General features: G+C 39.1%; 1 protein-coding gene across 5 annotated transcripts; it reads right to left on the bottom strand.

The window, feature by feature from the left end:
• Positions 1 to 5,847: 5,847 nt before the first annotated feature.
• Positions 5,848 to 23,065, bottom strand: LOC120746198 (hydroperoxide isomerase ALOXE3-like). 5 transcript variants are annotated; one of them, XM_040051537.1, is made up of 9 exons: positions 22,956 to 23,065; positions 22,565 to 22,694; positions 19,435 to 19,638; positions 8,235 to 8,321; positions 7,991 to 8,160; positions 7,434 to 7,555; positions 7,247 to 7,347; positions 6,211 to 6,381; positions 5,848 to 6,064 (listed from the first exon to the last, which is right to left on the bottom strand). In XM_040051537.1, the coding sequence occupies exons 2-9, from the start codon at positions 22,583 to 22,585 to the stop codon at positions 5,885 to 5,887; spliced, it is 1,056 nt and encodes a 351-aa protein (XP_039907471.1). In that variant the 5' UTR covers positions 22,586 to 22,694; positions 22,956 to 23,065; the 3' UTR covers positions 5,848 to 5,884. The 5 variants fall into 5 exon arrangements, with proteins under 5 accessions (XP_039907471.1, XP_039907468.1, XP_039907470.1 ...); XM_040051534.1 differs by lacking the exons at positions 5,848 to 6,064; positions 6,211 to 6,381; positions 7,247 to 7,347; ... (3 more) ...; positions 22,565 to 22,694; positions 22,956 to 23,065 and adding exons at positions 8,383 to 10,093; positions 12,356 to 12,448; positions 13,117 to 13,272; positions 13,476 to 14,515; positions 17,399 to 19,039 and having other exon boundaries at positions 19,435 to 19,549; XM_040051536.1 differs by lacking the exons at positions 5,848 to 6,064; positions 6,211 to 6,381; positions 7,247 to 7,347; ... (3 more) ...; positions 22,565 to 22,694; positions 22,956 to 23,065 and adding exons at positions 8,383 to 10,093; positions 12,356 to 12,448; positions 13,117 to 13,272; positions 13,482 to 14,515; positions 17,399 to 19,039 and having other exon boundaries at positions 19,435 to 19,549.
• Between the last annotated feature and the right edge of the window lie 1,394 nt (positions 23,066 to 24,459).

Raw genomic sequence — 24,459 nt, 5'->3', positions numbered from 1 at the left:
TTTCAATGGCAGCCACATTTCCCCATTCCACCATGCTGCCACCATCATGTTAGACAGATAATGTGGTATGCTTTCGCTCATAAACAGTTTCTGTTCTTCTCTACTTTTCTCTTCCCTTCATTCTGGTACAACTTGTCCTTGGTTTCACCTCTCCAAAGATTGTTTTTTTTTTGTGTTTTTTTACAGAACAATGCCAGCTATATTAGATGTTTTCTTCCAAAGTCTAATCTAAATTTCCTGGTGTTAAATGTAATTCAATTCAATTCAATTCAATTTTATTTATATAGCGCCAAATCACAACAAAAGTTGCCTCAAGGCGCTTCATAGATACAGAGAAAAACCCAACAATCATATGACCCCCTATGAGCAAGCACTTTGGCGACAGTGGGAAGGAAAAACTCCCTTTTAACAGGAAGAAACCTCCGGCAGAACCAGGCTCAGGGAGGGGCGGCCATCTGCTGCGACCGGTTGGGGTGAGAGAAGGAAGACAGGATAAAAGACATGCTGTGGAAGAGAGACAAGAGGTTAATAACAGATATGATTCAATGCAGAGAGGTCTATTAATACATAGTGAGTGAGAAAGGTGACTGGAAAGGAAAAACTCAATGCATCATGGGAATCCCCCTGCAGCCTACATCTATTGCAGCATAACTAAGGGAGGATTCAGGGTCACCTGGTCCAGCCCTAACTATATGCTTTAGCAAAAAGGAAAGTTTTAAGCCTAATCTTGAAAGTAGAGATAGTGTCTGTCTCCCGAATCCAAACTGGAAGCTGGTTCCACAGAAGAGGGGCCTGAAAACTGAAGGCTCTCCCTCCCATTCTACTTTTAAATACTCTAGGAACAACAAGTAGGCCTGCAGAGCGAGAGCGAAGTGCTCTAATACGGTGATATGGTACTACAAGGTCATTAAGATAAGATGGGGCCTGATTATTTAAGACCTTGTATGTGAGGAGCAGGATTTTGAATTCAATTCTGGACTTAACAGGAAGCCAATGAAGGGAAGCCAAAACAGGAGAAATATGCTCTCTCTTTCTAGTCCCTGTCAGTACTCTTGCTGCAGCATTTTGGATTAGCTGAAGGCTTTTCAGTGAGCTTTTTGGACATCCTGATGATAATGAAATACAGTAGTCCAGCCTGGAAGTAATAAATGCATGAACTAGTTTTTCAGAGTCACTCTGAGACAGGATATTTCTAATTTCAGAGATGTTGCGCAAATGGAAGAAAGCAGTCTTACATATTTGTTTAATATGTGCGTTGAAGGACATGTCCTGGTCAAAAATGACTCCAAGGTTCCTCACAGCGTTACTGGAGGCCAAGGTAATGCCATCCAGGGTAAGAATCTGGTTAGATACCATATTTCTAAGATTTTCAGGGCCGTGTACAATAACCTCAGTTTTATCTGAATTAAGAAGCAGAAAGTTAGCGGCCATCCAGGTCTTTATGTCTTTAAGACATTCCTGCAGTTTAACTAATTGGTGTGTGTTATCTGGCTTCATGGACAGATAGAGCTGAGTGTCATCAGCATAGCAGTGAAAATGTATGCTATGTCTTCTAATGATACTGCCTAAGGGAAGCATGTATAATGTAAACAGAATTGGTCCTAGCACTGAACCCTGTGGAACTCCATTATAAACCTCAGTGTGTGAAGAGGACTCTCCATTTACATGCACAAATTGGAGTCTATTAGATAGATATGATACAAACCACTGGAGTGCAGTACCTGTAATACCTACAGCATGTTCTAATCGCTCTAATAGGATATTATGGTCAACAGTATCGAATGCTGCACTAAGGTCTAGCAGGACAAGCACAGAGATGAGTCCGCTGTCAGAGGCCATAAGAAGATCATTTGTAACCTTCACTAAAGCTGTTTCTGTGCTGTGATGAGCTCTGAAACCTGACTGAAACTCTTCAAATAAACCATTCCTCTGCAGATGATCTGTTAGCTGTTTGACAACTACTCTTTCAAGGATTTTTGATATGAAAGGAAGGTTGGAGATTGGCCTATAATTAGCTACGACTGCTGGGTCTAGAGATGGCTTTTTGAGTAAAGGTTTAACTACAGCCAGCTTGAAAGCCCTGTGGTACATAGCCGATTATGAGAGATAGGTTGATCATATTTAAGATCGAAGAATTAATTAATGGCAGGACTTCTTTGAGCAGTTTTGTAGGAATGGGGTCTAAAAGACACATTGATGGTTTGGAGGAAGTAATTATTGAAGTTAACTCAGAAAGATCAATTGGAGAAAAAGAGTCTAACTTAACATCAATGGTACTAAGAGTAGCTGTAGATAATATTACATCTGTTGGATGATTATTGGTAATTTTTTCTCTAATGATAAAAATTTTATTTGTAAAGAAGTTCATGAAGTCATTACTAGTTAACGTTAAAGGGATGGTTGGCTCAAAAGAGCTCTGACTTTTTGTCAGCCTGGCTACAGTGCTGAAGAGAAACCTGGGGTTGTTCTTATTTTCTTCAATCAGTGATGAATAGTAAGATGTTCTGGCTTTGCGGAGGGCTTTCTTATAAAGCAGCAAACTATTTCTCCAGGCTAAATGATGATCCTCTAAATTTGTGACACGCCATTTCCTCTCCAGATTACGAGTCATCTGCTTTAGGGTACGTGTTTGAGAATTATACCACGGAGTCAGGTACTTCTGATTAGAGACCTTAGTTTTCACTGGAGCTACAGTATCCAGAGTCGTATGTAGTGAGGAGGTGACATTATTAACAAGATAATCGACCTCTGTTGGGGTAGCGTTCAGATAGCTGCTCTGCTCTGTGTTGGTACAGGGCATTGAAGATGATAACAGTGGGTGGATTATATTCTTAAACTTAGTTACAGCGCTTTCAGAAAGACATCTACTTTGATAAAGTCTACTCTCCATCGCTGTGTAATCAATTATTGTAAATGTAAATGTTATCAGGAAATGATCAGACAGGAGAGGGTTTTCAGGAAACAGTGTTAAATGTTTAGTTTCTATGCCATATGTTAAAACAAGATCTAGAGTGTGATTAAAGTGGTGGGTGGGTTCTTTTACATTTTGAGAGAAACCAATTGAGTCTAATAACAGATTAAATGCCATGTTGAGGCTGTCATTTTTAGCATCTACATGGATGTTAAAATCACCCACAATAATTATTTTATCTGAGCTCAGAACTAAATTAGATATAAAGTCTGAGAAATCAGACAGAAACTCTGTGTAAGGCCCAGGTGGACGATAGATGATAACAAATAAGACTGGTTTCTGAGTTTCACAGCTGGGGTGGACAATGTTAAGCATCAGGCTTTCAAATGAATTAAAAGTCTGTCTTGGTCTTTCATTAATTAATAGGCTGGTGTGAAAAATTGCTGCCACACCGCCCCCTCGGCCTGTGCTTCGAGATTTCTGGTATTAGAATGACTCGGGGGTGTTGATTCATTTAAACTAACATAATCATCCTGCTGCAACCAGGTTTCTGTAAGGCAGAGTAAATCAATTTGTTGATCAATTATTAAGTCATGTACTAACAGAGACTTGGAGGAGAGAGACCTAATATTTAATAATCCACATTTCACTGTTTTACTCTTTGGTTCAGATGTGGATACTGTATTGTTCTTTCTTTGTAATTTTTTATGTTTAAGTTGTTTGTTGCTGGTTTTTAGTTTGTTATTTGTCTTTTTGGAAGCTGACACAGTCTCTATGGAGATGGGTTTTTGGGGGGTAGCAGGAGGAGAGAAGCTGCAGAGAGGCGTGTAAGACTGCAACTCTGCTTCCTGGTCCCAACTCTGGATAGTCATATTTTGGGGGGTTTAATAAATTTGTCCATATTTCTAGAAATGAGAGCTGCTCCATCCAAAGTGGGATGGATGCCGTCTCTCCTAACAAGACCAGGTTTCCTCCAGAAGGTTTGCCAATTATCTATGAAGCCCACATCGTTTCTGGGACACCACTCAGACAGCCAGCAATTTAAGGAGAACATGCGGCTAAACATGTCACTCCTGATCTGATTGGGGAGGGGACCAGAGAAAACTACAGAGTCCGACATTGTTTTAGCAAAGTTGCACACCGATTCAATATTGATTTTAGTGACCTCCGATTGGCGTAACCGGGTGTCATTACTGCCGACGTGAATTATGATTTTACTGAATTTACGTTTACCCTTAGCCAGCAGTTTTAAATTTCCTTCAATGTCGCCTGCCCTGGCCCCTGGAAGACAATTGACTATGGTTGCCGGTGTCTCTAGCTTCACATGTCTGAGAACAGAATCACCAATTACCAGAGTTTGACCCCCGGCGGGTGTGTCGCTGAGTGGGGAAAAACGGTTAGACACATGAACGGGTTGGTGGTGTACCTGGGGCTTCTGTTTAGGACTATGCTTCCTCCTCACCGTGACCCAGCCGCCCTCTTTCCCCAGCTGCTTGGGGTCTGCCGGGGAACAGCTAGCGGGGCCTACGCTATCTTCGGCTGCACCAGCTACAGGGGCCTGGCTAGCTACGGGTGAATGAAGGGTGCGAAGCCGAGTCTCCAATTCAGTAATCCTGGCCTCCAGAGCTGCAAATATACTACATTTGTTACAGATATCAATACTGCTAAAGGAGGCCGAGGAGTAACTAAACATCTGACACAATGAGCAAGAAAGTGCAGGAGGGACAGGTGAAGTAGCCATGGTGCTAACGAGTCGGCTACGAGCTAAGCTAAGCTAGCGAAACAGTACAGAGACAGTGAGTGAATACTTTGGCTATAAATTAGGTAGTGAGTACACAGAAAGTGTGCTTCGGATGAAGCACGTGAAGATTATACTATGAAAGAAGAATGTATTTAAAAGTTGTTAATTGAATTGCTAAGCAAATAAGCTACTCAGAAACACCACTGTGTTTGAGCAGGAACAGGAAGTGATACTCTACCGCAGAGCGAGCGAACACCAAGTGTAACCAGTGGTTAAAACCTTGTTGGCTGTGGCAGTGATACACCTGTTTCCTCAAGAATGTTGTTGACTTTGTTAGATGCTGTAAAAATGTTTTTCTTTACTGTGGAATAATTCTGTCACCATGCCCAGTTTTGTTTTGTGGTCTTTCAGGACGTTTTGTGTTGTTGAGCTAATCAGTGCATTCATTTTCTTTAACAATCCATCACATTATTGATTTAGCCAAGTCTTTGCTTTCTCCCTAATATCTTTACTTGGGGTGTTCAAGGCCTCTTGCCCTTGCAGTAACATGTCTGTGGGCCTCCTGTTTAAAATGACAATTAAAGTGAAAAACCATAAGAACAAGAAGTGATATTCAGCTACAGAGAGAGTCAACACCAAGTGAAAGCACCACCAAAAGCCTCCATATTCCACTGTGATAGTGTACAGACGAAGAACGATAACAACTGTGTCTTTGGAAGAAACATTATGGAGGGCATTGTAAGTACACAATTCATGTGAATCCTTTTTAAAGTTGCAGGGACTGGTGCCTATCCCGTATAGGGCGAGATACAGGGATGCATACTAAGAAGGTGGGTAGTCTATCACAGGGCTAACACAAGGAAAAGAAGGCTTAAATTTAAACATACAGTCGCTGAGTCATCAGTTAACCTACCAGGCAAGTTCTTGGACTGAAGAAGGACACCATGCAGATACAAGGAGAACATGCAAATTCCACACATAATTTATTCACTGCATCTGCCAAGATGTGTGGCATAATGTGTCAGTTATACAGTATTATGTAACGCCTATCATATATATACATATATTCACTAACATGGTCACTAGGTCAATTATTTTAGTTTTCCTGTTCATAAGCTTAAGAGCTGTTTTTAGATTATGATGTGAAACAAAAGCCAAACCAGAAGAATCACCGCTCTCCCTCTCCTCCTGTTTGTTGATATGAAAATGAAGGAGAACACACTTTCTAATATTCAAATGGACACACTGTTTTCAATCACTTTTGGATCCAGGTATGTGTATGGAAGGTCCAAATCCTTGTTTCTGGTTTTGATCTCTGCACTCAGCGTTTGGAGCTCTTCTTGAAATTCCATTATCTTTTTGCGAGGAAATTTATCAGTGAAATGCTCCTCAGGGAAGTGGCCAAGTAGGACCTGGTAAGATTGACATTAGATCAACTAACCAATTACTTTTTGTTCAACTATGGGCATTTTTTTTCTTTGCTCTTATTGTGCATTACATAAAATACACACATGCATGATGATCTTTGTCTTTTATAAAGCCTTTGCAGAGCACTTACACGGTCAGATGACTCCTTGCTGAGTAGCCATAAGGTGGCCATGGCATGCACTGTGGTGTTAACACTGGGAAATGTGTTCAACATCATTTTCTCAGTTGCTGTCTCCTTTGTTGTTGGTGGGGGAAGCTGCAAGGAGGTAAGACTATTGGGCATCCAGCCACCAAAGTCATACTGCATTGAGAAAGTAATGGATAAATATATCTATTAATAGGCCTGAAGTATAGCTTTGAAACACCAGAATGTGACATTAAAAACCATTACATTAAAAAAACAATACAATAAAATGTGGCTGCTCTCCCATGTGTTAAGTTCTTTAAAATCCAGTATTTATAATTGATTTATGAGGTTTAAATAGGTAGCAGAAAATCAGCTGGCAAGTTCCTATCTTGAGAAAAAAAACCTGCTAAAATGTACAGCAGTGCTAGACTGTTAAATGAAGATGCAAAGCTGAATATCACCAATGCTTGAACAGTTAGTGAATTTGGGGTAGCTAACATTACATGATGTCAACAAGCCTGATGGCTGAACTATTATAGGCACCAGGACAAAGAAAATGAAGGTGCAAAATGTCGATTTAAATTTCAATCCCAGTCAGACAAATTTGTAGCAAAAACATTCACACGTCACTTTTGTCTTTGATGAATCACTGGCTGAGCTTTTGGCCAGACAGGGCAGACTGGGGACTGGGGAAAAGTCAAATACCATTCACTGCTTGATATATGCTCAATCATCCAGATAAGGAAATTCCAGAAAGCTGATTCTGCGCTGGATGTTGTGTTTTCACCAAAAAACAGGGTCAACACTGTAGCAGTCAAATGATTGTACAATAAATGGGATTCCAACTGGAGTGAGCTCTACTTATTTGCTGCTAGGATGGTGCTAATGCAAAGTCAGATTGTGTACAAATACTCAGACAGCCTCAAAGTTTAGTGCAATTTATCTGCACAGAACCGGCCTTCATCCTTTCATATAGGAAAACCACACTCTCTGAACAATACACAATCACTTTTAACTGAGGTAAATTAAAAGGCTTCACCTGTCCAGAGTTGACAGCTGAGTGCTGGGCAGAGCAAGTGGAGATCACCATGGTGACAAACTTGACCATCTCATTCTTAGTGGTGAATTTCTGTGGAATTCCTATAAATACGAAAGAATAAACTGTCAACACATAAATTCAATTAAAACTATTTCATGATAATATTCAACATTCACATTATCATCACCTGAATTGTTATTTGAAAGGAATCCATGTTCAAAAATTTCTTTGATCCAGTTCTGCAGTTCATGGTCTTCCTGGACATCAGCATCAGTCTCGTAGTAGTGGGTGAGTACTGGCTCCACAAACCTTTGGACAAATGGGGACACATTCAAACATTGTTTTTGGTTTCCCTGTAGCTTTCTATGCACATTAATTAAAAAAAGAACTATAATGCATAACAGATGATTATCAAGTATATAAAATGTGTGAAAATCATTTCCACTCTGTAATTAGAGTTTTTACTCCTCTTATCAAGTTTATTTCCCACCACTGACATTGAGAGAGAGATTGGTATGTAAAGGAAAACTATTTACTGGGAAGGCCTGAGGAACTATTTTGTTTTGGTAAGCCTTTGTGAATGGATGAATAGTAAACATGGTTGCATGAATAAATGCATATAATTAAAAAGTACAAACCAAGCACAAAGTGCAAGGCCTTTTCTGTGTGTGGAGCACAAACTGGAAAGGAGTTATTTTCCTTTTTATATATTTTATGTGTTGTCGGACAAAGTTGTGATATAACCTGTGGATGATGTCCCAAAGCTTGAGTCCATTATCTCTGTAGTAGAAGTTTGGTACATCTTTCAATCCACGCTCTTCAATATCATCTGGGATATAGAGGGAGGTGTAGGTCACGGTGGCCAGTGATTTCTTCAGGATTTCGGCAGCACCCTTTCCACCAGAAGCTGTAAACTAGTGAATAGTCAAGGCACAATTAGAGGAGACTACATGATACTTAAAAAGAAGATATATTGGACTATTTATACCTTAGCAAAAGATCCATTCTCAGAGATCAGAAGGTCCCGAGCTAAGTAATTGATCTGAAGAGTGTAGCAAGTGTGAGGTCTGAGAAGCTGACGGAAAGAGGAAAATTCATTAAGAAAAAATCTTTTTCCTTTCTTTTCGGATGATTTATACACTCTAATAAATAAAACATTGTTTCAAATAAAAAAAACATGTTAACGTTTTCCACTAGAATTGTTGAGTTAAGCCAACTTCTGGCAGAATAGCATTAATTCAAAGCAATATTTTTGAGTATGGTGAAGTAGCTTTTTTGGCCACAATTAAAAACATTTTTAAGTAAAATTAACTTAATAATTTTCGACTAGAACACAAAAATTTAAGTTCATCCAACATGAATTTTATGTATAGTGAAATTACTTTTTGGCCACAAAAAAACCCCACATTCTGAGTAACATGAACTTAATAATTGTCAACAAATACACAGGAATTTAAGTTGATCCAAGATTATATTTATGTATGAAGTAGTAACTTTTTGATCAAAATAAAACACATTTATAATTAAAATGAACTTAACTGTCGGCATAAATAGTATTTATGTTGGTCAAATATGATATTTTGGTTACAGTGTAGTAATTTTTTGGTCCTGCAGGAGATTCTATAAGGGCATTTACCTGTTTCCCAGCAGGCTAAGTCGCTCCAAAATACAACCTTGATCATTTGGCTGTGTCTTATAACCATGACTACCGCGTGGGCAGGCTCATGCATGGTGGTGCCTGCCCACAAAGAAATCAAGGTTCTAAGACCTTAGAAACTTGTCGATCACTTTTTTCCCCAAACGAAGGTCAGCCTTAACATGCGCTGTGTGTGCTCTTGTGTCATGACCTTCAGAAAAAGAAATGGATGTTGTGTGTATTTGTTTGAATGCGGCAGATGTGATGCCAAATACCTGGACATCAGCTAAGGGACTCGTACCTGGTGCTCAGAAAGAATAGAAATTCAGACAGATGTATTCAAATGAGTTAGACCCATTTAATTACAATAACAAACATCACAATTCTTTAACGTGTGTGCGAAGTGCAAGATTTGTGGGCTTCAGTTTCCTAGAACACAAATTTCCCACTGAAACTTAAGGAACTGTGTATTAAAATTGTAATACAACCTACTACTTGAATCCTCTTTTTTTTTTTTACTTTAACATTTGACAGTGAATCAAACCAAAAGATGACAGGCTGCTATACATTAAATGCACTAATTTAAACATAAAATGAGCAAAGCTTCTTTCATTCAACTTTGTCAGCACTCTTACAAAGTATTCTTGATTCTCTTCTATATTTGACTTTTCACCCTCAAGATTAAGGCCAGCTAAAGAGGGCATTACACAAACTTTAAAACACACCAGTACCCTCAGAACACAGGTCATGGGAGAAATTAAACGCATTCCTTAAAAATGTGCAAATAACAGCATTTAAGACACGGCAAAACATTAACTCAGAAGACTTAAGAACAGCGCTTTAAAATTTAGTAAAACACAATGAAGTAGTGCCAGAAATGCAGGAATAAGGTTTTTGTGAAACTCACTCACGAATGGTCTATCAAGTCTGCTCTAGAAAATACCAAACTTAAGATTCATTACTTTAGAGCTGGCTTTTTGTCCATCAAGCTCAAGGCATTGCTTTTGAAATACCTCAAAGGTAAATTTCAGCTGCTTGGGATAGGTAAGGTTCAGAGCGTAGATTACTCCCATCATCAAAGCACAGGATCTGGCAACATCAATCCTCTCCAGGATCTTGGATCCCTCAACGATGATGGTTGGAGGCCCATCACCAATGATAGCAATCTTCATGATTTGCATTGCAAGGTCTGCGTTGAGCTCCTCCTCATCCTTGTAGGAGAAATTAAATGTTAGGATGTATAAAATACATAGCTCAAGCACTTCAGGATGACGTGCATAAGGGAATGAACTACTATAGGTAGGAAAATAAGCTAAAACAGGTTGTCTTTTGTGTTTTTCAGTGATTTTACTTTGTCATTCTGTAATTTTTAAAAGCTAAATTAAACCATAATCCAACGTTTAAAATAAAAAATGTCTTGTTTTTCACAGTTTTGTTTTTCCACTTTGAAAAGAAAATCTAATAAATCATTTTTAAGGGTTATTCCACTTCTAAGTGAAATTTTATCTATTGCCATATTGCCACAGTTAGAAAGTGAGAAACAAGCCTTTTGTAAACAGCACACTAATTCTCCTGATCCGGAAGCAATCCATTTGCTTTAGCAGAGCATAAACAATGGAAGTGAATAGCAGGTGCTAGCATGTTGTGTGCAAAAGTGATTAAAATGACTCAGTAATGAAAACAAATATTTCTTGGGAGCTCAGTAATCATGTTCACGGCAAATGAAAAGTGCAAAAGTAACACGGAAGATTTGCAGAAGCTGATTTAGACTTGAGACTACATTGCAGTTACGACAAACACCGCTGTAAACATCCACTGCATGGTGCATGGATATAACGCAACAGTTGAAAAAGCCTCCAGCTTCCATAAACAAACACACACAGCCACTACTATACAAGCATAGTAAGCTGCAGTAACAATGGACGGGTCTTTGATTTGTTGAAGAAATATTGCACAAATAGCATGTTGGTTTATAGACACTGGTCGGCAGTGGCTTCAACTGCTGTGTTATAACCATGTGGAGGCTTACAGCAGTGCTTTGTCGTAATGTAGTCCCAAGTCTAAATCGGCTCCTGAAAATCCTTCATGTCAATTCATACTTTTCATTTGCAGTCAGCATGATTGTTGAGCTCCCCAGGAATACTTGGTATCATTATTGAGTGATTTTAATCACTTTTGCATACAAAATGCTAGTACCTGCCATTCACTTCCATTGTTTATGCTCTGCTAAAGCTGCTGCCAGATCAGGAAAATGACTGCGCTGGCTACAAAATTTTTTATCCTGTGTGTTTATGTTGCACCTTATCACGGAAACAGGTTTCTATTCAGCAAATTATGTTCAATGACAATGGCAATAAATATCTTCGGATTGTAATTCTGAAATGCTTTTTTCTCACTTGGCAATAGACATATCTTCACTTAGGGTTGGAATGTCCCTTAACTCATTCAGTGCCAGCCACTCTCAGATTTCATACCCCCCTCAGTTCCAGAGATATTTAGCTTTTTCACTGATTTTGAAGGCTCACAGAATATTTTGTTCTATGACTATGTGAATTCTGAAACCACCATGACAAAAATGAGTCTCTCTTCTTTCAGCACCAAAAAAAAATAAATGTTTCTACCTCTGTTATTTAGAAATCTGCAGTAGAAAAGAGAAACTTTCATGACAAAACACCTGTTTCTGGATCAAAAGCGCTTTGTGTAAATAGGTTTTTCTAGCAGATCAGTGACTTTGATGTAAGTCGTGTTTCAATGATTCATGCAACATCTCAACTATGTTTTACTACTATGAAAGTAAAAAAAATCACCTGTGAAAATGTACTTTTGGCAGATTATTTTGTGTATAAAATAGTTGTTTATAGACAATTTCAACATTTGAAAAATATATAAGAAAAAAGCGACTGATTTATGATTCAGAGAGTCTGTGTGTGTGTGTGTGTGTTACTCCCGCATGTGCACAAGTGAGTGCGCGACTTAGTCTGTTCACCCCCCACCCGGCCATCGGTTCGCCTATCAACAATTTCTGTGTATTTTATGCAGCAAATCGTTTATTATTCTGGTCCCTGCTGCCTTCAGAAGTTTCTAACAGGAGATACTGGTCAGATAAATCCGGTTCATGTTCACTGGAATCGCTAGAAAAACCATGACGTCAGGCTGCAGACACCTCAAGTTCGAAATGACGAGCTGGATCAAAAATCGCGCCACAATACTCGTTCTCAGTAGAGCCGACTGTCACGCTGGTGGTTTTTTATCCATGTAATCAACTCCACCACCTTCTCAATTCAATAAAAAGCTCAAAAGGCGTCTATGGCACTGAGCATTCGGATTCATTTTGACGTCTAAAGATGTCTATGGCACTGAATGACTTAAATACTCAACCCTGAACAGAAAATCCAATGAACAAAACACAAAGACCCTACAGAGACATGCATTCAAAACTAAACAAAAAATTAAAAACCAACTCAAGTACTTACGCTGTATTGTTTGAAAAGATCCTCCTCCTTCTCTCCAAGATAGACTATGAGGCAGCGAATAGCAATTTCTCTGCGCTTTTCAACTGTGTTGTCCTGATTGATAGAAAAAAATAGATGTGTTAAAAAAAATCAGATGTAAGTAGCTTACTTCATATACTGAAAATGATATCCATAATGATATAGCATTTTTTAAATTAAATAATAAAAAAGTTCATTTGGAATAAGGTGGAAAAGGTGATCTGGCTATTCTCCTGAGTTTCTTATTGTTTGGGACCTGCTTACTCCGCACACAGTGGGGGGCATGGCTGTCTCACTCTGCGGAGATCTGACAAACGCTGCGCTTGTCACCTGGACATTCCTTCTTCATAAGTAAAAACACTAAAATAAAGATACATTTTGTTGTACTTGTGCTCTGAACTTGTATAATAACAATAAATATCCATTCATTCAGTTACAATGTAACTGGCACAGATACAGTCTTCCTCCATGTTATGTATTGTTAACGTGCTTGCGCGTGTGAAACACTTTATGTAAATCATAGAGCTTTATTTAAAAATAATAAACAGTGTATATTGTACAGACGACATATTTTCTTCTTTTGCCCTGCCCTAGATGCAAGTGTAACCAAAATATGAACAATTTTGGAAAAAAATAGTGTTAGTATACAATGGACCTTGTTCAAAGCAGCCATATCAACATTTGACATGAAAAAAGTAAGGCAGATGCAAATAAAGGTCTATTCATAAAGTTATTCATTATACCTGCAGAAGCATGTCCTTAATCTGCCTCATCCTCAGACCTGCAGCTCCTCCTTTTGACAGGGTCAAGGCCATCAGTTTTGGGGTACATTGGTCAAGCCTGGCCAGAAAGGTTGATTCAAGGCTGACTGTTGTTATCCTCTTAAATTCTTCACATATCTGCAGGGCACACCAGAATAAAATACAACAAGAGACATAAGTATAAATAATTCATAAATGAAAATCCAAATATGCATTTGTAAACATTTAAATTTATTATGTGTAAATATATGCATTTCTAAATTTTTTATTTATCTGACTTCAATTTGTAATTTCATCAATCCACAACACAAAAACACTGGTTTAATAAAATTTTATCTCACCTGTACCTCGCTAAAAAGAGCAGGCCAGCGCTTCATGAAGTCACTGATGGCAGGGACCTCTTTCACTATTTCCTCCCGACGAAGGCTGAACGTCTTGTCCATTTTCTGAGCTACCACTCTGGAGTTGTCCCTTTTCATCACTTCACTCAGTAGCTCGATTCTCTCTTTTTCCAAACTTTCACTAGTTTCACCTTGAGCATGAGGGGGTAGGTAGTTCATCTCACCCTTCTTTGGTTTTTTGACATTCTTTGCCGGGTATTGGTCACATGTCAATTTCCTCTTAAGTGAGTTTACTTCAACTTCAGGGCAACCGAGACCTCTAAGCTTGCTTCTGAAATTGTTCATCTTGTACTTTAGATGCTGCGCCCACCCATAGCATCCTTTGATGGACCCTGGTTCTTTCAGGCAGGGATGCTTTAGAGTCAGGGCCTCTGCAACCTCACTGATCTGCAGACTGGATGGATAAGCAGTATACTTATAAATAGCTTCTGCTAGTTTTCTAAGGATGTCAGGAAGCAGTGGAATTAAATCTTTTGTAGGGAGAAGAGTCCCATCTTTTTGGAAGCGCTCGTTGGCTGACCGAATTTGGATCTCTGTGAGGTCAGAAAAGCTGGGAATCTGAAACTGAACAGGCCAGCGCTGATAACGGTGCCCTGGACTATCTTCAGATGTGGAAAGAATCAGAGTGTCATTAGTTGACACAGATGAGGTGTCAACAGAGTCCTCCTCAGATGGATTATCAGTCACGTTGGTCACATCACTTAAGGTCAAGGTTATTGTAGGCTCCTGGTCCTGGAGAAACACAATCTTGATTGTGTCCTTGTCCTTAAGGTCAGTTGTCGAAACAAGGGTAAAAAACTCATCACCAAAATCAGCATCTTTATAGTGAAGACAGAAGTCTCTTGTAATGGAAAAGGTATCACGGATGGCTGAATAAAGGTCATCCACCGTTTCTGGGATTCCAGATGGTAGTACAACTTTACGGACATCATGATCTGCAAGGATCACTCGAAGTTGAGACGGTTGTGACATTAGGTAACCTGTAGACCAAATTTTTGACATGTTTCTGTAATTCTTAGTAACAGCTAAATAGTGCATAATATAATAAAATTTGATCTCCATGTATGGAAACTAGGAGCCAATTAACTACATGCCATCTCTGAAAATAGTAGAAAGACTGAGATTTGGGTTTGTCTTTTTTCAGCTGAAAATCTCCACAGAAAGTATGGAAATCATTTATGGAACATAAATGCTGCACTTAAGAGTCATAATGGTTGTTCCGCCACAAATGTAAGAAATCAAGGGGACCGTGTCTGATAACTCAGCTGCCTCTATGACTTTCACTGGACCAGTTTTCTCAAGTACATAGCTCCTCAGATGTTCAATTGACCAAGCAGTTACACCTTTCACTATGAATCCCACATTGCCTTTCAAAACCACAATCTGGATCAACTCCCCAAAATCTGGTAGACCACCAGTGGAACCATAAGCCAGGATCATTCCACTAGTGTACTTGGTGCCTCTGTAACACACACTTTTGGCTATCTGGACACATGTCTCACCAGGAAACTTAGCCTGCAGTGCTTCTTGGATATCCTCTCGCAGCACACTAACATCCATTGTAGACAGTGTTGTAGCCTGTAGTAATGGTCTGACAGCTCTGGAATCATGTTGGTTATAAGCAAGCAACAACTGATGCTTCATGGCCAGTGACAGCAGAATATTTCTAAAACTACGAGTATGTCTGACAACACGCTTGAAAAAGCTGTGCTTTGCCTCAAACCGCATTGTCCACAGTGACACCAGAGGACCATAAGCCCTGATAAGTTCTGGATAATGTTCTAGGAAATGGTGTTTTGGAATGAGGCGTTGCTCTGGAAAAACCATGAGAAACCTGTGTTTATGCTCAGATATCTTACTGTCCAGGAAGCAAATGGTCTCCTCTGTGTGCACTTGATTCACAACAAGCTCAACAATGTCTCGAAGCACAAGAAGCAATTCCCATGCTGGGTCAGCCTCAGGGATTTTTGATCCAACCATGAGTGGCAAGAGACGAAGCAAAGCCCAGTTCTCGTGGGCATTGCCCCCCACACTTTTCCGTTGGGCAAAGTTCACAGGAACAAGCTGTGGTGCATTGGTTTTGTCCGACCATTTATAGGGGAACTCTTTGATGCATTTGTTCAGCTCTTCAAGAGTGAAGTATTTGTTGTGAATGAATAGTCTTAGGCACAGTGCTATTTCTAGGGGCACTACACCTTCAAAGAGATCATGCAACACATCAGGTGGATATCCAGACAAAACATGAAAATATTTAAGTTTTGCCGTCAGTGCACACTGTCTCTTCACTCCATAAACATGCATCAAACTGTTATTTTCCTGTAAAGCCTGGACATGCAGTGTGTGTTGTTCCGCTGTTCTGGGTGGGAATGCCTTATTTCTCACTTCACCATCTTGAAATTGTGACTTTTCACCAAGACAAAACCTACAGACATATGAACTGGAAAAGCTCTCAACAAATCCCCCCATAGAATGGGCACCAAGGTTGTCTGCAACTACACTAAACACTGTGCCTTTGACTCTTCTACCCAGTGATGGAACATACAGTCCTTCCTCCTCTAAGACCACAAGATCTTTGAGCAGTGGCTCTAACACAGCACTGTAACCAAATCTCTTTACATCCTCAGCCTTGCAAAGAATTGCTAAGAAGATTGAGTTTAGCTCAGATCTGAGCAATGAAGGGACATCAGCTAACACCCAATATACAGATGTGATTTTGTGTTTTTTCCTGGATGTACCGAGAGGATTGCAAATCTCAAAGTCATCCACATAGAGATTTAGCGCAATTGTAAGGTCATTTTTTGAGAACAACTCATTGGTTTTGTAAAAGGTGCCGTCATGAAATGAGTTGTACACAGTTCTCTGCGCCTCTGCTTCACTCAAGATCAGGTCTAGTATATCTTTCCTGCTAAGAACCTGAAGTAAAGACTTTAGAATGGGAACATACTGGAAGCTACTCTCTCCAGTAAGAATATACTCAATCGGCTCCACGACAGAAAAGTGTTCATTAAAATACTTTCTTCTTTTGAAGGCAGAAGAGAGAGGACCACCATCACAAAGGGCAGCGCTAACAGGGTTAGCAACACATATGTTGTTCACCATTTCAGACACAATGGCTTCATCAACTTCACAGTTGTGTCTCTTCAAGCAGGACTGTAAAATGTCTTTCATGATGGGAGCGGAAGCTGAATGACAAATAAAATGCAACGACTCTACAAGCTCATCATTGCATTGGTTGGGAACATGAAATGAACTCTCTAATTTCAACATCAAATGAGCCAAGCTTTTTTCAATCAACTTTGGCAGTACATTCACATCATCATCTCTAAACTCCTCAATGTCAGATTGTTCACCCTCCTGATTAACTACATCGCTGCACTGATCTGTTTGTAAAGGCTTTTCAAACCTCTTTAAAACGTCTTCTTTAAACTCATCTAAAGAGTGGGGAGTGTGCTTGCGATTTTTATGTGACGCAAATGTTCCATAAATGTTAGTTTTGAAACTACAATTTTTGAAAACACAGGACACAGTTTCTTGCTTTTTCAAATGTTGACGAAGGTGTTCAAAATACTCTTTTTCAGTGGAAAATGTGCCCACATTACAGAACTGGCAACAGAAACTGAGTATTTCAGAGGTTCTCACTGTTGAGTGAGTTGAGTGTTTCCTTGATATGTGTGATTTTAGGCTACCCCATGACTTAAATGAACAAAAACAATCTAGGTAAGGACATGGCAGAGGCTGTACACTGGGGATATGGCGTAACCTATAATGTTTCATCAGCTCTTCCTTAGTGGAGGTTGCAAATTTACAGATTTTGCAAGGCCAATCCATACTTCATGATTCTGAATTACTCAATTCAAGCTTACTTGTTAAAGCTTACTTCAGAAGGTCCCTTGGTATTCGATACCAGGAGAAGATGATGGTTTGAGCCTTTGTCCTGGCCTTCGGTGAGATTCCCACTTTCTTTAGAAGGCTGACCATGTCTTAACTGGAACCCCTAGATCTGCAACGCCAGGACAGTGTATAACACCAGAAAGTCATGCCTGCACAAAAATACAAAAGATGGTATTTTCAACTTCACCTGTGAGTCTTCAATACAGTGAATAAGTTTCACCTGTCAAAGCTGTGTGAGCTAGAACCAAACATTCAAAACTACATAGACCTGAATACACTGGGTGCTGGAAAGCCTAACGTGGCTTTCCATCGATCAAATATACATAGAGGTGACATGGACTGGGCCAGTCTGTTGGAGCGTGTATCCCCACCGACCGCGATCTTGGAGGGGTCTCCACTCGCCCCCAGTGCATGTATTTCTACTGAGGAATGTGTTAACTAAAAAAAAAAAAAAAAAACTATATATATATATATATATATATATTTTTTTTTTTATTAACAAAAGCAAACATAAGGTGTGGCATGACAGGACAGAATCATTTCTGACAGTAAATATGAAAAAAAAACCCAAACTTTTTATACACAAGCTACAATGTCAATAATCCCACTTGATCTGTTTTCATTTCATTCTCCAAAACCAAATTGGAATCAATGCTGAGTCAGCAGCTATGGTCATTTTTGTGCACCTTAGTGTTGCAAAAACTGGCATACTACTGAAACCATATGTGGGATTATTGACCTTTCTTGCCTTATCTGTTTGGAAAAATATTTAAACATTTTCCTTATTTACCATGGGTGAATACATTCCTCAGTAGAAAAAAATGCACTGGCGGCGAATTGGGACCCAACCAAGATGGTGGTCCGCTATTGATTTTTTCTTACTTTCAAACTTTATTGAGGCATATCAATGTTACAGCCAGTGCCAATGCACGTCGCCTCTACGTCTCTACAAAACACGGAAAGTCCCCAAAAATTAGGGACAGCTAACTACCCTACCATATGCGGCACAGTGCACTTAAGTCTGGTCTTTTACCTGTGAAAATAGGCCGAGCAGCCGGTGAAGAACCGCTCTTAGCAGTCAACAGACACACCGGACTAATGGCGACCGCACTTCCTGCGCAGAAGCCAACGGGGTTGAACTTCACCCCGTAACGTTACGAAAATTTAGAAGCGTTTCTTAACAATTACTAACATAAAATGCTTCCCTTCAAAAAATAAATTTCACATCTCAAAAATAAAATCACAGTGAACACAACTTAGCTTGGCTAGCTACGTTAGCATAGTAGTTTGTGCCGGGGCTAACAACGTCCGCTATCTTTTAAAAATTATAAGACAATTACAGTGGTCTGCATTAGAGTAACGTCAGTGTTAAATTTTCCAAAAAGAGCCCAACAATTTATGCTATCGCGGAATTAGCTGCTGTGTGTATATTAAAACACACAAACGCGGGGGCAAGCTAAGATGTATGTTATGTATGTTACATTGTTGTTTTAAAGTAAACTAACAAAATCCAGAGCGACTGCAAATATGTGTAATTTCGCATAAAATTACTCACCGTTTGCGACGAACACAGCTCTTGATAAACCTTGAACACGTGCTGTTGAATATGTCCGCTTGAGTAGAAGAAGGGAACTGTGAGCTGTTTACACGTCATCAAGTTGTATTTTACATCGACAGAACTTAAAATTATATTGTTTTTTGATTAAAAGAAGATTTTAAATTCAGACAAAACACGATTATATATTGAGTAAAGAGGTATAATTTATGTGTCACCCGAACTCAATAAAATAAAAATTTTAATTAGGAAGTCTAACAGTATTTATGAACTTGATTTTTCATTTCACAACAACATATATATGTAAGTAATGACTAAAGGTCCCATTAATTACTTTTTAGAGTGTATTCATGTTCACATTTGTGTGTAGTCCTGTGTTTCACTGCTGCTCAATCAAGTTATTTAGCTGTGTAGGTTAACTTAGAAGCATGAAGGCTCCTCAGCCTTAGTTACCTTGTATAGAGGATGCACCATGGGCAGGTTGTGCAGCAATGAGACTGTAAAAACCTCAGCCAGCAGGTGAGTGAGCAGCAGGTGAGCATTCAGTTCATACAGGTTGAAATCTGCACTCCTCACAAAGATTTTGGCTAACAACCAGTCGTATTCAGAATCAGAAGGGAGAAAGACTGGGTTGTCCTCTGCTGATTTTTGCTTCAGCTGCAGCAGACGAGACAAACATGTTGTAAATTCAATGAATGTGTTAGTACTGAATAAATACATACAATGTGTGTTTTTAATGCCCCATGTTCTTCCCAGAGACTAGACAGCAAGGTTTGTGTAGGTTTTCATCAACAGTGGGTAATTCAGTTTTCCCAAAGGGGTCAGATGATAAAATGAAACTCTTTTAGAGTTCTGTATGTGAACACAGTTATGGTCATTATTATTTTGATCTAATTAAAAAATGAAAGTGTTTTGAGTAAATGTTGCAGTCTCATGTACTCCAGTTTTTATTCCTGTTTTTCTTTTACTTTCTGTCTTGATTGATATCAGTAATGATGGGATGGTCATCCCATTTGATCCACACAATCACCCTGCTTCCACACATGGAGGAATATATCCTTATTTTAAGTAAGCAGCATAAAACAGGAAACTGCCTTCTCTGCCAGAATCCTCTCACTAAACTATTCCCACATCAATGTATTTGATTCAGCCACTGCCGGAGCAGCACTCTGCTTAGCCTAGCAGTAACTGTAGTCATCCATTAGCATCCTATAAAGATAAGATAAGATAAGATAGAACTTTATTAATCTCTCGGGTGGGTTCCTCTGGGAAATTCGATTTCCAAAAATTAACCAAGTTAAAAAAACACTCCTCCTTTGATTTGACAGCACTCTAAACCTTTGGTGCCTATTGTTCGGTTTGTAGACTGCCAACATGACATGCGCCAACTACCAACTGGAGGAACTTCACGCACCCACATCTTGCCTTCTTCAGAATGCAGTTGAAGTTCTGCAGAGGTAGGAATTGTCCCAGACCTGGTGTTTTGGTGCCAGATGCACTTAAGATTGAAGTGTTTATTATGGATAATCTGTGATTAACATTGAGATCCAGTACAGATCATCACTCAGGCTCAGATAAGCAAGGCATTCTTACTTGCCTCTTGAAGTTTCATTGTCGTTGCCCACATGAGCAATTAAGTCCTCCAGCATGAAAATTAAATCTCATGCATCTTGTTCACTTAATCTGGGTTCTCCAATGAGGCCAGTTGGACACACATGCAGGCTAGGGGCAACCCCAAAGTAAAAGCAAAGAGCTGAGGCAATGCAATTATCCCCATTCCTGGTCGCTTTCTCATACACAAGCTTGGATTCTTTCCATACCAGAAAGGTGACATCCCATGTCTAAAGAAAGAGTTACAGCAAATAGGGATAGAGCTATCAAGGACTCTGATCCACATAACAGTCGGCCATTGTGGCCCCTCCTGCAACCCATGCAATCAACAGAATAAAGATCCTTTAATGATGTTTTTTTTTGCCAACTTCATTGAATGCAGATGATGATGAAATGTATGATTATTACAGTTGGATTTCCACAAATCAAACTTCAGTGGGTAAACTTCACTTCATAGTAGAGATGGACCGATCCGATATTACGTATCGGTATCGGTCCGATACTGACCTAAATTACTGGATCGGATATCGGCGAGAAATAAAAAAATGTAATCCGATCCATTAAATATCAAAAAAGCACCTCACAAAACTTGCGACATGGCGTAACTCGTCTCATAACCGTAGCACGTCGGAGCAGTGTGATCACGTGATACAGCGGCTGTGTGTATTTGTAGTCTCGCTACCAAACCAGCATTTCATCTCCGAGGAAGTGATCCCAGAGAGAAGTAAAGCAAGTGTGTAAGTTCCTCTCTGAATGTTTGTAAAGCATTCCCGCCTTAAGCTTAACAACCGATATATGGAGCAAGTGCCTCTCTCTCTCTCTCTCTCCTGCTGCTACTTCATGAAACTGCTTAACGATCAGCTGATCGGCTTTTCTGTCGCGAGTCCGTCTCTCTTCTTTGTTTTTGGCCCACTTTGCACCAGAAAGAGGAAACCAGCGGCTGAACAACAGCAGCACGTTTAACCTTGATAAGCTGTTGTTAGAATTTATTTAATATTACTTTCTACACCAGGATCTTTTTCTACGCAGCTGACGGCTGTAACTGTGCAGGGGCGGATCTAGCAAAGTTTAGCCAGGGGGGCCGATAGGACATTAACAGGGAAAAGGGGGCACAAAGACATACTTTTCTTTCTTATTCTCATTTAAAATGTCGAGCTTTTAATAAATAATTATCTGAATCTTACACCCAAAGTTTTAATCTGATGTAAAATGTATAGAAGTCCATTACTGTATATAGTAACTGTTAAGTCTAATATACCCTAGTAAGCTATAGTACTTTTTCCTTTGGGAAAGTACCATCTGTGCAGTCTGCAATTCTGTTGAAGAAAGATGTTGAATCTATTTAATTATTCTTGAAAAAATAATTTATTTCTGTGCATTTTTTTTTCACACTGCATCAAATTAAAGTTGATTACATCGATTAAGCATCACGAAGTGGAGGGTGGTTCCCTATTTTTTATTTTTTTTTGCTGGTAGTTGGAACCCTATTAGTTAGGTTGCTTAATATTTCTGCTAAGTACTCTTTAAAATACCAGAATAGGAAGGATGGAGCAGGTTTAAGTTTATTAGATTGATCAGTGTTGCTGAACTATGAAATATTTTGGGCGCAGTGTACTTTTTACACACAGGTATAACAGAATAGCTTTAGTGCTGTTGTTTATTTAAACTTGAGTATGAACTTATACAAAATGCAGCAAGATATTAAAAAACAGTTTTATTGATTAAAAAACACACTATATCGGATTCATATCGGTATCGGCAGATATCCAAATTCATGATATCGGTATCGGTATCGGACATAAAAAAGTGGTATCGTGCCATCTCTACTTCATAGCAAAGAGAAGTCTTTGCTGCTGTCGAGATCAATTAGCAGCTGATCTAACTGTGACTATCACATTCAGAAAGGCTGATATTTTTTCTTGTAAACGAAAATAACCTTGATAGTACTTGAGAACCAAAGTCCTAAACTTACCTGAATAGCAATTCTCTTCATTTTTCCTGAGCAGAACAAGGGGAGCCATCAAGTACTGTTTTTTCCCATTGATGGTGTTTGCTTGCACTCTATCCAAAAGCTTATAGTCACACAGGAAGATGTTGCCCTTCTGTTTTAAATTTCAGAAAGAGGCACAACAATTTGATTCTGTACACATACTGTACTTATGCCTTTTACATTTACAAAGTAAACGTGTAAATGTCCTCACATTGCCAAACAGATAAACCAGATAACAGTCAACTTTAGTTCATCGGGATTACCATAATTTCATCCTCCAATTTCCACTGACAATTGGGAAAGACCTTGCCTTTAGGGAAAGAAAACTTCTCTGGCCAATCTTTACAGCATTTGATGGGAATTGAACAATTACCGTCATTTCATCTTTGAGATTATGCTGACCATCAGGGAAGACCATTTTATCAGTGACAGAAAAGTTGTCTGGCAGTGCTGTACAGCGTCGGATCAATATGGGGTTGACACCATTTAGAAACTGGTAGCCAAAGAAAGCGTCCTTCTTCCAATGTTTTTGAACATAATCTGAAAATAAAACATCATTTTACTTCATCGTAAAATAAAACTGACTTTAAGTTCATGGATGTAACTGTGAGTCTGAGCCTTCCAGATATTAAACAGGAATCTTTAGTGGAATTGGTAAAATATACATGTTTTGATAGATAAACAACTTTTTAAAAATTTCATATACTTGTAATTTTCTCTTGGTTTCAGAAGAAGCCAAGAGAATATAGTGGAATAGTGATTTCACAACCTTATTTACTGGGAATTAAGTACTCCTGAGTCAATTGTCATCTTTAGTTTAATGATCATTTCATTACCTGATGTTTTAGTCTGATGGATACGCAACAGGAGACTAATATCTTCCATACGAGTAAATTCCTTTTTCCACTCCAATATTTGCATTAGTCCCATTTGCCCCAGTCTATAAAGTAAAGATACAACAGTTTGTGTTAAGATGAATTTAATAATTACATTGTATCTATAGATAGATAGTTAAGGCATTTACCCTTTGGCTGAAATGTAGGTCATTTCTGCAGTCTTAGTTAAAGAGAAGCGGATATCATAGGGCAGTGACTGGGCATTGTCTGCCTTCATGCAGTGTGCAATTCCCTCTTTTTCCCAGCTGAAAAAAAAAAGTTTTAAGACATAAAGGATGCGGGTGGTCCCCATTCACAAACAATGCCTGTGTCTGAGAATAAACACAGAGGTGGATAATGTTATTAGCTTTAGTTATTAGATGTTAAAATAACAGCTCAGCACTCTTACCAATAGACTTGCTGTTGCTTCTCCAGCTCTTCCTGCCGACTGTACTTGGCTAGAAGACTGTTTTTTTCTTGAGAGGCTCTGAGAGCTTAAACATAGAAATGTGTACTGTTTTACAGCAATTACCTTTAAATATAGTATGGTTTGAATTTTGTCATTATTCTTTATACTTTATCTTTCTGTTTTTATCTTTCATGTTATCAGTAAATTACATGCATGATGTCAGGCAAGCATGTTTCCACAAACCTTCTCCCTCTTTGAAGCGGTGAACATCGCTGTTGGTGATCTATTGGTAGATAGGAAAGTGGTAGGTGTCTCCTTCAGGGGAAGTCACTTCTACCTTGGCCAAGACATGTCTGGGAGGAGTAACCGATGTTCTTTGTCTACCTCTATCAGCAAAAGCTCTCCAAGGGAGACTGGGCAGGTCACAGTAAAACGGGACACCTAGAGTAATGACACACAAGCTTTGGAACATTTACAAGTGATCAAGATTACATACATATTATAATCGGGAGCTAGGCTGTAACGTTATAAAACATTTACTTTAATGGTGGAAAAAAATTGATGTATTTGATGTAATAAAACAGTATTTAATC

The sequence above is a fragment of the Simochromis diagramma genome, unplaced genomic scaffold, assembly GCF_900408965.1.
Source record: "Simochromis diagramma unplaced genomic scaffold, fSimDia1.1 OVJJ01000107.1, whole genome shotgun sequence".
NCBI lineage: Eukaryota > Metazoa > Chordata > Actinopteri > Cichliformes > Cichlidae > Simochromis > Simochromis diagramma.
This window is presented reverse-complemented; position numbering and strand designations above follow the sequence as displayed.